The sequence below is a fragment of the Chanos chanos genome, chromosome 4 (assembly GCF_902362185.1).
Source record: "Chanos chanos chromosome 4, fChaCha1.1, whole genome shotgun sequence".
Classification (NCBI taxonomy): domain Eukaryota; kingdom Metazoa; phylum Chordata; class Actinopteri; order Gonorynchiformes; family Chanidae; genus Chanos; species Chanos chanos.
In genome coordinates this window covers 28,579,680-28,594,086 of record NC_044498.1, presented here as the reverse complement: position 1 = coordinate 28,594,086, position 14,407 = coordinate 28,579,680, and the positions used below count along the sequence as shown (strand labels likewise).

General features: G+C 39.6%; 1 protein-coding gene across 1 annotated transcript in view; it reads right to left on the bottom strand.

The window, feature by feature from the left end:
• dnai3 (dynein axonemal intermediate chain 3) overlaps positions 1 to 8,776 on the bottom strand; it is a 44,637-nt gene extending 35,861 nt beyond the window's left edge. Inside the window, exons 1-2 of the mRNA XM_030772221.1 lie at positions 8,722 to 8,776; positions 3,804 to 3,988 (exon numbers count right to left, since the gene is read on the bottom strand). Coding sequence (XP_030628081.1) covers positions 3,804 to 3,988; positions 8,722 to 8,776 — 240 coding nt within the window. The remainder of the gene's footprint in view (positions 1 to 3,803; positions 3,989 to 8,721) is intronic.
• Positions 8,777 to 14,407: the final 5,631 nt, after the last annotated feature.

Genomic DNA, 14,407 nt, shown 5'->3' with positions numbered 1-14,407 from the left:
ATCTCACAGTCTTTCTTAAATTGCAAGACACCAAGCTTGCTCACACTGCTTTTGGCCCCTGACAGCCACTGACAAAAATAAGTGGTTTGTGAAATCTCCAGAACAACTACAACAATCAGCATCTGGTCAAAATTAACTCAGTTGTACATATCTAACTACAGCTAAAACATTACAAATTAGTCACACATTTTTGACTTGACATCATATTGCCTAGACTAGGGCTGTATGATATGACTCTACATATTGTGTGACAATAGAAAAACGTCTATTGTTTCATATTATGCTCTATTGTTTAATTCGTTGTGTTGCAAATTACACTCTTTAAGGCAATATTTTTTGTCATTTGGACGCTTTGCATTCTTCCACACTGCATGGATGCAGATGGAGGCAAGAAATTTGCACGAAAGCAACACAAACAAACACGGAGGAGAGTGAACGCAACACAGAATGGGATAATTCCAAACAGGAGAAAGACTCTGACGAGCCAAGACAAAACGAGGAGCCCGTACATAAAAGAGGGGCTACTTCTGTCATGTTGATGTGGTTTGGGTAAGAAAAGTTCACAAATAACGAAATACTCAGTCTTTTGGCACATCAGCACCACATTGTGGTAGGCTGCTCTTCTGGTATTTCCCCTCTAAAATAATACGTAGCATAAAATTACGACTTTGTTCTCGTGGCAATTTCCTCTAAGTCTGTGTGGTTCTTTCTTTGGAATAGACACAGTTTCATGCGCAAGATTTTGAAAGTCCTGATAATTATCATAATGTGGTACTAGTGTGCCAAAGGATTAAGTATTTTGTTATTTGTGAAACCTATACTAAAGTATAACTTCACAAGATGCTCCACGTTCCTCATTTTAATGCAGGTGGCAGGCTGCTCCTCTGATATCTCCCCTCTAAAATAACACGCAGCCTAAAATGATGACTTTATTCTCATAATATTAGCGTATGACTTTTCTTGTAAAATTACGACTTTGTTCTCTTAACATCATGACTTTTGTAAGATTACGACTTTCTCGTAATATTATGACCTTATTCTCGACATCTCAGATTGTTTTCCTCAGTGTAGCCCTAATACTCTTATTCACAATGTAATAAGAAATAGGCCTTTCCAATATAGGTCATTTCACATAAACTATTTATTCATTGAATTTACAGAAAATGTGCTGTATCGTGATATATATCATTATCAGGATATGAAATGACCTATATCGGGATATGAGATTTTGGTCATATCGCACAGCCCTGGCCTAGGCATTCTTCAACGCATGTCATCCCCTTTGTTCATGCCCCAATTTACTTTCAATTGTAACTGCCCACGTGGTCGGCACCTATTGCACACCTGTCTGGTCAAGGAGGGGTCTCCTCTCTCTGTGGTCCTTCTCAAGATTTCTCCCATTTTCCCATTTCCCTTTTGGGTTTTTGGGGAGTTTTTTCTTGCCCGCCATGAGGATTAAGTCAGGGGGTGCCGTCATATTTTGATTTGACTGTTGTGGCCTGTAAAGCCCTTTGAGACTGTAAACAGTGATACTAGGCTCTAAATAAACTTAAACTTGACAGAGTTGTGGAGGGTATGGAGGCCACAACTTCCCACAATTTCAAGTTGAGCACTAGCAAACTGCTCGCCATGCTCTTTTTATATGAGCTCCACAAACTTCCAGTTAACATTGGGTCCATCCATCAACAAGGAGACAATTTTCTTAAGCTTGAGTTCCTTTGTACACTCCTGTAAATGTGAAAAATAAAAAAACAATATAAAAAGCAGCAAACTTCTAATACAATAATGATAAGCAAAACATTTTACCAAGGTATATTATGCATTTATACATTCCCTTTTATATTATTCTAGATGTGTTGCTTTTGTCCTCTTTGAGTAAGCAAACACCAAGACAAATTCCTTGTATGAAAACTGCTTGGCAATGGATATCATTCTTATTTTAAGCGAACAGCAATGGGTCCATGCCTAACATAACTGTAGCAGAGAGGATGAAAAGGAATTAAAAAGCAGTTTGAACAAAATCACAGTTTTGCTTAAGTAGTCATGGATTTGTTTAAATTTGATAATACTGCATAGCTCACATGGCTTACCTTGAAATGTTCCAACAACTCATCTGCTGTCGAAAGGCCGATGCATTGTGTTCCAAAGAAATGGGATTGAACGTGGATGCCAGTCTCATCGGTTGTCCAGTGTCTTACATGCAGGTCTAGTTGTTTATTCTTAGTGGTCCTGTTCATGCTCTCGTCAAACATAATGACAAACGAATCTTCATTCACTCTTGAGATGAGCTCCTTTTTTATGTAAGGAGCAAGTCCAAACTGCACAAGGTAAGCTGTCTTGTCCCTTCCACAGGTGAATGTCATTGCACTTTGGGAACCAGGAAACATTTCACTGAAGACCGGTGGATGTCGTCATTTGACGTGTACGAGTGGTGTCGACTTACTGTATGCAAAAGCCACAGTGCTTCTGCCTTCTATGTGGCTGTTGGAGAAAAAACGCTGAATGCTGTCTGATGACTGGTAGTGGGGCCTGAGAGCTTTGCCAGAACGCACATATTCGCAACAGACAAATCATCTCTAGTACGTAAGCCAAACTAGCAGTGGCGGCAAACGACTTGATGGGCAGTACTTTTTCGAGTGCTAGCATAGCACTTGTGCTTTTCAGATTTCATGTGAGAATCCAGTGCTTTAAAACCCATCGTCCCAAGTTTGAATGTTTTGCTACAATTTTCACATCATGCCTAATACAAATCGCTGGATGGTTTCAACCAGCCACAATATTTGTCATCCTCCAACCACTTCTCATTAAATTTGCATTTACCCATTGCTTGCGTGCAGCATCGTGTTCTTGGTTTTTACCTTTTTTCCTGCCGCAGGCAAATTTTTGAGATGTAGGGTGGCAGGTGAAGACTCATTAATATTCATAAAAGAAGCACTACTTGACTGGTCAATACAATGTTCCCGCTCTGCCACGCCGTGTGTGTGCACCAAAAACTTTCAAATAAATGGCAACCCTAAACTGCTGTCATCACAGAATTCACTCCTGAGGAGATTTAAAACTTATTGACTCCTATTGACATCAGACATTAGACATCCTGAAGTGCTTCAAGTCAGGTATGTACACATTAACGATGCATAACTTTTGTGAACTGGTAGCAATAGACATAGAAAAAGAAAACTGAAACATAATAAGCAACCCATGACAAGCTAGAAACCATTAGTAGAATTCTTAAGGCAGGCTAAGATTGCTGGAGTGACCCAGAAACATTCCCCTCTTCATGGCTGGCTAAATCATGGTCATTAATTTACCAAAAATAACTTATTCTCAGGCCTCCATTTGTTTGGCTAGTTGACTGATCAGTTAGCAAGTTCATGAACTGGTTACCTGTTTCTCGTGTATTATGTCATTCTTCCTCTGTGTATGTATACCCTTTTATTTCAGTGCACAAATTGCCTGAGTTTCTATACATCACTTGAGTTTCTTTGCTTTCTGTAGTGCTTTCCTGTGTCTAGTTGCTTGTCTGTGCATCGACCTGGCTTCTGTATTTAGATTTTGACTTTGTCTGTCTTAGTAACATCAGCTTTCCGTGTACCACACCTGTCCAAGTTTGGCCTTTCTAAGTTACTGGATCTTTGGATTGTGGAAAAGGAAACCCTGAACTCTTCACATGAGTCCACTTCTCCTTGGTTTATGTGACAGGAATATATTAAGAATACTTTCACAACTAACTGAAATGGAAGTATGGCAATGACTGACTCACTGACCGCCTGCTTGCTAAGTGTCACTTGTAAACCTGTTCTCACCAGCACAATCTGTTTGACAGGGCTGAAATCAGACACGGCCAACCGCACTCTCAAATCCTTCACAATGTCATCTTTCCTCAGCAGCTTGTAAGGCTTATCACCAGTGACCTCCTGATCGGCACGGCACTCAAACATTTCCTGGGTCACAGAGGTTAATGCCAATGGGAAGATGTCTTCAGGGTGATCTGAGGAAGAAAAGCTCCATGTCACTCTGGTGCAACACGCCAGATTCAATCTGAGGCTTAAAAACAAGTGGAGGTCCCTAATGTCTTGAAAGGAAAACCATGTTGTCCTAAATGCAGTGGACTATTTTCATAAGAAAAGGCAAACATTTATTTCAGAAACAAGAATTGGAAGAGTTCTCAGAACATTCATGACTATCTACCGAAGTTTTTTCTTGAATTTGTTTTGAGAATGATCCTAAGAAAAAGTCCATGTCAGATTCATGACATGCTCTTAAACTGCAGAATTGTTCGCATCTTTGTTCTTACAATGATGAATCCCTCTGTCATCATAAATTGAAAGAGTGTGCCAGTTGTTCCTAATTAGCATAGGTAAACACCCCGCCAATCCCCATAAAAGAGCTTGAGACTGCAGGGCCTTGTACACACACAGAAATCTATGGAGGCCCATTTCGGCCACATAAAAAGAAAAAAAGAAAGAAAAAGTTTGCTTAATTGTGACTTTATTTCTCACAATTCCAACTTTATTTCTCAGGTACTTTAATATTTATCCATATGTAAAACTGACTGATTCTCACACACCTGCTTTACAACCTGTCTGGTTTCAGATGGGGTTACCCATAAGTAGTGCATGTAAAACTACTGCTCACTTATCACAGTCTTCATGAACTGTTATATTCTCATACTGCTCTTTTTGTTCATTGTACAAAAGTATGAATAAATATGCTCTACATTCTGGAGTGTTACATGAAGTGTTAGTAAAGTCTTTATTTATTTATTTTAAAAGACCATAATCCTTTGTAAAATAATGAAAGTAATTGCTAAAAACTATTATAAATAATAAAAATATTATTGTACTTTAAATCCTATTATACAACTGTAGAACTGAAGAGAACGCAATAAACAATTATTTTGCACAAGCATGTCAGTACTCAAATATGCATAAGCGTGCGGCCCGTGGCCTAATGGTGAGAGGAAGCAGGCTTGTCACTGGTTCGATTCCGAGGACTGGCAGGAAAATATCCACGTCTGAACTGCCCTTGAGCAAGGCGCTTAACTCCCAAATGCCCCCCAGGCACAGGTGTGCTACCCACTGCACCTAGTGGTTGTGTGTGCAGAGGTGAAATTCACTGCTCACTGTTCACAGTGTGTGTGTGCGTGTGTGTGTGTGTGTGTGTGTGTGTGTGTAATCACAGAGATTTAACCTTAATCTTAATCTTGAGTGTGCTTAGATCCTGTTCTTACCTAAGAACAAATCCCAAATAAGAAAACAAGTGAGTGGGTTTTAAGAGCAAATTTCCTGTTAAGAACGGTTGGTGAATGAGGCCCAGTGTTGGGGACATTTATCTCACAAATTTTCTTTTGTGATGTGAGAGACCGATCATCATTGAAGCGCTCTTTAAGTAAGTAGTTGTAAATTGCATTAGGGCGTCCACTTCAAAGCATTACATTTTTTCAGATTTTTACATTGTGCACGTTGTCAAATAACCCTGTGTGTAGCCTAAGTAACTTCATGAAATACTAATGGAGCCACATAATTTTCTCATGTTCTCTGCTCATTTGTTTGATTCTAAATTTGTCCTACAGAAAAAATGAAACATGAACCAAAGATTTTTTAAAGCCTTAGACTTGTGCCTGTTAACTGAGAAAACTGACAACTTCTGTAAAAAGCAAAACAGAAACAGTATACAGCATTTGACACTACAAGCATATGAGTGTATGTTATTAGTAACAGCAGTTAGTAAGCACACTACAACTCTCATCTCTGAAGCAGCTTCAAAATGCAACAAACATGGGTCAGCCCTGTGCATGTGTGCCCACTGCCTGCATGGGTTTGCCTGCACTGGTGCAATGTCCAGCGAATGAGACTAGACTGATTAACTCAAAAGCTGTGCGGAAAATAGCAAGAAATAAACCACTGATTCAACAATGTAGTCCATGTCAGAAATAAGCTAGACTTAGGCTACACTAAGAAAAAAAATACACAGAAACCACCCATAATTTTCATATTTTTACCTCAAAGGTTTTTGTTTGCTCTCTCTTATAGATCCCAGTTTATTCATGTTGATGGTCACAAGTCCTCTCCATGGAGTTGGAATTGTTTACAAACAATTCAAAAATTACAAACAATTTTTCCACTTGCTTTCAGTCTGAATAATGCAATCTTTTAAAAAGTGACAATGCTCAGGTGCTCTAATAATGTTCATATTGACTGTGTTGACTGTTTACTTGTCCCTCTGTGTTGCTGCTAATTGTGACTATTTTGACTGCAGCTTTAAACCAACTGGGACTCGCCTGAATAAAGGATGAACACAAATAAATTCAGAAACCAGATTGTCCTGTGAAACATTGTTGACTCCAGTGCTTACTAACAGTATGGTCCTTTACTCTTTTCAACTAATCATTACTTGCCTCTCCTGTGGCTCTTACTTCACACTAAAATGTTGAAGAACTCCTTATCTGAATGTTGAATGTCTGTGCATGCCAACAGGACTCCCTGGGCACAGGCTGTGTTGGAAATGGCATACTACATACTACTCGTATACTGGTCTTGACGTAAAAATAGAAAGTAGTATGCAGTACCTGAAAAATAAAAATTTTGCAGTACACAACAGTTACCCAGATGATGCTACTCTGGAACAGATTTCCTGTATGCAGCTAGAGCTCACTTCATCGGCTACTGCATCCCATGATGCAAAGCAGTGATCTCCAACTGCCAAAAATTTAAAAAAACATAGCGGACAGCGACAGCGGCTACCCCAGCTACCCCAGCTTCAACTCCAGCTTCAGCCCCGAATAAAAATGTATCAGTTATATATGTTGGTGTAATAAGTCTTCTCATGTTTTCTTATGGGGATACTTTTGATAGATGTTTGTTGTAGTCGTGTGTTGTACATTTTTAACAGAACAAATAGCCCAACCAATAGTGAATGTGCAGTACGCTGCATGAAAGTTCTCATACTTGTTTACTACACAGGGGAGTAGTGTGCAGTACACAGTGTATACTGGGCCAGTATTTAGTATGCAGTACACTAGTATGACATTTCATTTCGGACACAGCCATAGTGATTCTCAACTCCTGTCCTGAGGGCCCCCTGTCCTGCACGTCTTTGTTTTAACTCTTCATAATCACTGTTAATTGAGCTAAGCAAGGGCTTGATGATTAACTGATCAGTGGAACCACTGATTTATAACATGTTATGCTCACCTACAATGAAGAGAATACACATAAACTAAACCATAAAGTATACTAAACTATAAAGTATACTAGTGTACTAAAGGAAACTGGGAAGGAGGCTTGAAAGAGGAGCTAGAGTCCAAAACCAGGCTAATTCTCCAGAGATCCTGGAAAAACACCAATGAAAATTATTGATGATGATCTCTTGTTTTGGAGGAGATATGCGTATTAAATTATTTGCAGTATTTGCATGTATTCATCAGTTGTATAAGTACTAGGCTTCTCCTAGAGTTTCTCTCCAAGATATAATTAATCAATGAGAAATTTAAACTTTAAAAATAAGGCTATTTTGTTGTTGCTATTATTTCTTCGAGTGACGCTATGTCCATCTCCTTGTGGGTTTTCATGTTCTTGGTTACTTGCATGGTCTTTTAGTCCCTTTAAAAAGCATTTAGATAGAAGTGCATCTAGCAGTCCTGAGCTCACACATATTTACATCTATGCCAGAAGCTCTATGTGTATTATCTGTTTGTCTATTCTAGCATACACCAATATGTATTCGGCACATAGCAATATTCTGGGATGTTACAAATAATGATTAATATGTTGTGTCATTACCTTAATCCATGACACATGTCTGTGAATAATTTAATTTCCAATTTAATTTTTTCCAACTTAATTTTTGGTCTTTCATTCCCTTTTAGAAGGTTCTAAATAGAAGTGCATCTTGTCATCTTGAGCTTGAATTGATACATATTTAAATGTACATCTATGCAAGTGTCTGTTTGTGTATTCGGTTGTACAAAATACATTTTCACCATGTAGTGATATTCTGGGGGGAATATTGTCAGTCTATTCACTGAAATGGAATACGACATTTCCATTTTAAATGACTCAAAGACTCCCTTTATCCTCTTTTCATGTGTCTATGATTGAACTCTAAAATGTGTAATGTAAATGTAAATCTCCGTGATTGCACACACACACTGTGAACAGGGAATTTGTCTCTGCATTTAACCCATCCAACACACAAGTAGTGAACACACACAACAAACGCAGGAGCAGTGGACAGCATTCCTTGCGCCCGGGGAGCATTAGGGTTAAGTGCCTTGCTCAAGGGCACACAGCCGTGGATGTTGGGCCTGGGAATCGAACCAGCAACCCTCAAGTCACAAGCCCGGTTCTCTAACCTTTAGAGACTGTGCTCTCTACTGTTACTGTACTTTAATTCTGGAAGTAGACCTCTGGTCAGTTTGTACTTTCTTTTAATTATATTGTTTATCTTTTAATTATATTACTTTCTTTTAACGAGCCTGCCAGCCTTTATTCTATTTTAGGTACTTTGTACTTTTATTCATTTATTTATTTATTTTTTATCTTTTACTGTTTTTCGTTCTTAAGTACTTTGTCTTTATTTTTCGACTGGATGTTCCTTCCACTTTAAATTGCCTCTGGGGATGAAATATGCTACATATATAAACTTGCCTTGCCCTGCCCTGCCTTCAGCCAACAACAGCACGCATAAATAGGTAAATGCACGTTCCAAAAAAAATCTTACCTTTGCTCTCGCCGTCCATGCTACTTCGTGTCCTTTCCTGTTTCTCTGAAGACATCTGTGTCAGAAGAAAAAAAAAGAAGAAAAAAAAAGGATTTACTTACCGAGCAAGGGAGACTACAACGTTGGCAACCCTCCGAACTTGACCAGCGAATGGCCTGAAATGTATGGAATATCAAAACGGCTGACACTATTTTAGATTAATATACAGTAACCTGCTGCATTGGACAACCGTTTCAAAGGTCTCTACAAGCCTGGGGGATGCGTCTGCATTCTGCTGTTGCTGCGGACTGCGTACATTTGGTCATATATAACCAAGTGCCCTTGAACAGAATAGAAGACCAAGTATTATACTCCCTAACAGTTAAGATCATTTTTAAATATAAAACGTCATACTTAATTGTAAAACCTGCTCTATAAGCGGATCTCTATCATTCCACTCAAAAATTAGGGAGTTAGAAACAGTGTCAGCTGTACAAGTAACCGAAATTCATTTTAACGTTATTTGTCACGGTTAGACACTTACCTTGTTTGTAAACGGTAGTGGAAGCTAACGTTGTGACTGAAAGCATTCGAATTTCCTGTATCAACAACTTAATCGTGGCTTTTCCCAATTACATCGTATATTTAAGCACCCCAACTTAAGGCCGATTTGTTTAAACTAATCGGACATAAAGAAATAAACACGTAAATACAGATAAATAACGAAAATCCGAGCTGTAAAACAGATTACGGATTCACGTTTTGCCACTGCTGTATACTCACAAAGTGGTTGCTAATAGTTACCGAGGCGGTCTTCTGCTTGTTTCTTCGATGCGCCCCCTGTGTCTCTTCTCCGGTTCTTCAACCTGCCTCGAGTGGTTTTGGCACAAAACAGAAACTGTTGAGAGTTGATGAAACGTGGGAGATATCTCGTTTTTTAAAGGGTGACTTGTTATACAGCACACTTCTGATTAAAGATCGCAAAAATCTGTAGTTATGCTTTGTAGGTTGTTTTGAGTTGTAATTAATTTGAAATCATAAAAATGCTGATTAGCTGAATGATTTGCTTAATGACAAAACAAAAGACCAAATGTAGTGTAATATGACTGCTTATACACAAATGTGTTGTTTTTCATTACTGTATCATTGCCAAAGACAAACAATTTACGTTCATTATCTCATGTACAGCCTCTGAGTATAAACCACACTGCACCACACCACACTGTACCACACATCTCCACACTGCACCACACTATACCACACTACACCACAATACCACACTGTACAACACGGTATCACCCTGTACCATACTATACCACACTATACCACACTGTACCACACTATACCACACTTGACCACACTACAACACAATTTACCACACTACACCACACTGTATAACACAATACCACACTACACTGCACTACCTCACACTGTACCACATTATACCACACTGTACCCTACTACACCACACTATACCACACTACACCACACTGTACCACACTATACCACACTGTACAACACTACAACACAATTCACCACACCACACCATACTGTACCACACTACACAACACTTTACCCCACTACACCATACTTGATCACAATATACCAAAATACACCATACTATTCCACACTGTACCAAACTACACCATAATGTGCGACACTATACCACACTACACCACGCTGCACCACAGTATATCACACTGCACCACACTACACCACACTGCACCACAGTGTACCACTATGCCACTCTGTATCACATAATACCACACTTTATCACACTACACCACACTGCACCACACTGTACAACACTGTATCACCCTGTACCATACTATACCACACTATACCACACTGGACCACACTACAACACAATTTACCACACTACACCACACTGTACCACACTATACCACACTGGATCCCACTATAGCATACTACGCCACACTGTTTAACCACACTATACCACACTGTACGACACTACACCACACTACACCACAGTGTACCACACGGTACCACACTACACTGCACTACCTCACACTTTACCACACTGCACCACACTGTACCACACTTTACCACACTACAGCACAATTCACCACACCACACCACACTGCACCTCACTGTACCACACTATACAACTGTCGTGCCAATGGTATGAGGAATATCTGGTTAATGGTTCACTGTGAATATTAGACTTAATACTAATATCACTTTGCTGTAACCATAAACTTATTTTTGGAACCTGAACCCAGTGAAATTACAGATATTCTGAAAAACTCTATTTATAGCTCAGCGCTCTGAACACTGAACCTAGATATTATTCCGAATACCTCTTCATTAGCCGTATAATAAAAAACAGCATTAAAGTAGCAGGTACAATAATACTCTTCGAATTCAATACTTCTAGCTAACTAAGTTCCTGGATAACCACATTCAGTAACTAGGAAATAACTTATCACGTACTCAAAGAGCAGGAATCCGAAAGTACACGATTATTACAACGATCAAATTCAAACGGTACAGAATCTAATGTTGAATAAATTGGAAATCAGGTGGAATTTAGGCACATCCGCTATACACGCAAACAACTGCATCTAAACTACTAACAAGAAGACAAACAACTAACGGTAGACAATAACAATATCCTCATTACCTAAAGTATGTATTAATGAACAACTACGCGAGCATGAGGCATTACTCACGAGAAGGCACGGTTAACCAAAAGAACTAACTGAGTGATGTTCTAGTGGAGTTACTTACACACAAAAAGGGGTTGTGCGGAAGGGAGAGGAAATTATTACGGCTGTACATTACGGCTGATACAACTGGAGCTCAACCTTAGCGCAGCTGAACTGAACTTTGGCACAGCTGAACTGAACTGAGCTGTAGAATAGCAGAGAGTCCGGCATTTTATCTAATTTGCAGACGGGGGGTGCCGCTATCCTTTTTGGGGGGGGGGGGTGTCTCTGCCTGAAAGGAGGAGACACTCCTTGGAATTTGGGAAGTATTCATTTGAGCTCGGTTGAAATAATGTTACATAACTTTTTCCATTAAAGAATAGTAAAATTACGTCCGTGTACTCGAATCTACCACATTTTATGCTCCCGAACAAGACCAAATTTGGTTTCTTTACCATTAAAAACAGCACAGTTACACCGATGGTCATACAGTTAGCTGCTCATGACTTGGCTCCTGGCTACTTTTAAGTTTTACCGTGCATTTATGACTATACGAACAGTTATGACTCGATATGCGTATTTAACTGATAATATCGTATGGTTAGTTTCATTTTTCTTTTGTTCTACATAGTTTGTTCCCGAGTGGAGCAATGCAGATGGGGCCTATGACGTGGTCTGAATTCCATTCTCACAGGGAAACTAACCTCCCGAGGTGATCTAGTCTCCCTCGCACTTAAACGTTATCTGCATTTGACCAAATGGTCTGGGGGTTGCTGCGCTAAAACATCGAGCCTGGCGTCTGTTAGGTGTTACCGCGAGTGGTTTCTGCTTTGGTATGCATTGGTCCTACACGCAGGGAGGCCTGGGCCATAAAGAGAGAACTGGGATCAGAGGGGATATGGATAGAGAGGCAGAGTGAGAGTGATAGAAATAGATAAAGAAGGGTGAAAAAGAGGGAGAGAGTTTACACAACTGCAACTTTAATTACTAAGGAACACTTAAGGTTAAGAAATGTCCTTTTCTTTCTGAAAGCTGCGCAGTGTCTGCCCGACACAACACTTTACCCCACTACACCACACTTGATCACAATGACCCAAAATACACCATACTGTTCCATCTGTGCCAAACTACACCATAATGTGCGACACTATACCACACTACACCACACTGCACCACAGTATATCACACTGCACCACACTGCACCACAGTATACCACACTACACCACACTGCACCACACTATACTACAATGTACTCTACTACTCCACACTATACTACATTGTACCACACTGTATCACACTGTACCACACTGTATCACACTATACTACAATGTACCACACTACACCACACTGTACCACATTGTACCTGTGTGGTACAGTGTGGTACGGTGTGGTGTAGTTTGGTACGGTGTGGTTCAATGTGGTCCAGTGCGGTGTAGTGCAGTCCAGTGTGGTGTAATAATAATAATAATAATGATAATAATAATAATAATAATAATAATAATAATAACAACAATAATAATAATATTAAGTTAATTTAGAGCCCAATATCACTATTCATAGTCTCAAAGTGCTTTACATGTCTGTAACAAAGTCAGATCAAAATGATATTATCCATAAGTTTGAGAAAATAAGACTTTAGTCTCTCTTTAAAGGTATGGAGAGAGTTTGCCTCCCTAACTTCTGTAGGTAAGCCATTCCAGAGGAAGGGAGAGCGGTAGGAAAAGGCTTGGTTGCCAGCAGACTTCTTTTTAATTCTTGGAATGACTAATAGTCCAGAATCTTGAGAGCGCAGGGTGCGAGGTGGGTTATAGGGTGTGATTAAGTCAGACAGGTAGGAAGATGCAAGTCCACATAAAATTTTATATGTTAATAAGAGGACCTTAAAATCTGCCCTTGCATGAACTGGGAGCCAATGAAGGGAAGCCAGGACAGGTGTACTGTGATCAAACTTCCTTGTTCTGGTCAGAATTCTAGCAGCAGCATTCTGGACCAGCTGAAGACTATTGGTAAATGAGGCAGGCAGGCCAGAGTAAAGAACATTGCAGTAATCGAGGCGAGACATGACGAATGTGTGAACAATGGTTTCTGCATCAGCCATACTTGGGCCTAATTTTAGCAATGTTAAGGAGGTGACAAAAGGCAGTTTTGATGTGTTCTTGATATGAGTGACTAGCGAGAGACTAGAGTCAAAAATCACACCAAGGTTTTTAGCTGAAGAGTTGTGAGAGATAATGCAGTTGTCAAAATTTAGGGTAAGATCACTAAAAAGACGCTTATGCGCAGGGGGACCAATGACCAGCATTTCAGTCTTGCCTGCGTTAAGCATCAGGATATTCGAAGACATCCAACCCTTAATAGCACAAAGACATGCCTCAAGGTTAGCCAATTCAGAGCGGTCATTGTGCTGGATAGGTAAGAAAATCTGAGTATTGTCAGCATAAGAATGGAGGTTAATGTTGTAACTACAAATAATGTCATCCAAAGGAGCATGTAAATAGAAAATAGAAGAGGGCCAAGGACTGATCCCTGAGGAACACCATAGTTAAGCTTACGGTATTCAGAGGTGACATTATTATAGTGCACACACTGCTTTCTCTCAGAGAGATAAGATTTAAAACCAAGAGAGTGCCAGGCCACTAATGCCAATTTGGTTTTCCAGGCGCTTTAACAATATTGTGTGATCGACGGTGTCAAATGCTGCACTCAGATCAAGCAGAATAAGAATAGAAGTAACACCAGCATCCATGGCTGATAAAAGATCATTAGTTACTCTAGTAAGTGTGGTTTCAGTAGAGTGAAAACACCTGTAGCCTGACTTAAATATTTCAAACAAACTGTTAGAGGACATATGGGCTATCAGCTGAGAAGCTACAATTTTTTCAAGTATTTTTGAAAGAAGCAGGAGATTAGAGATCGGCCTATAATGTTTTCAGTTTTTAAAGTAAAGGCCTGATCACGGTTGTTTTAAAAGAGGAGGGTATAACACTAGATTTAAGTGACATATTTAGTGTTTAACACTGTTGGGCCGAGAACCGAGA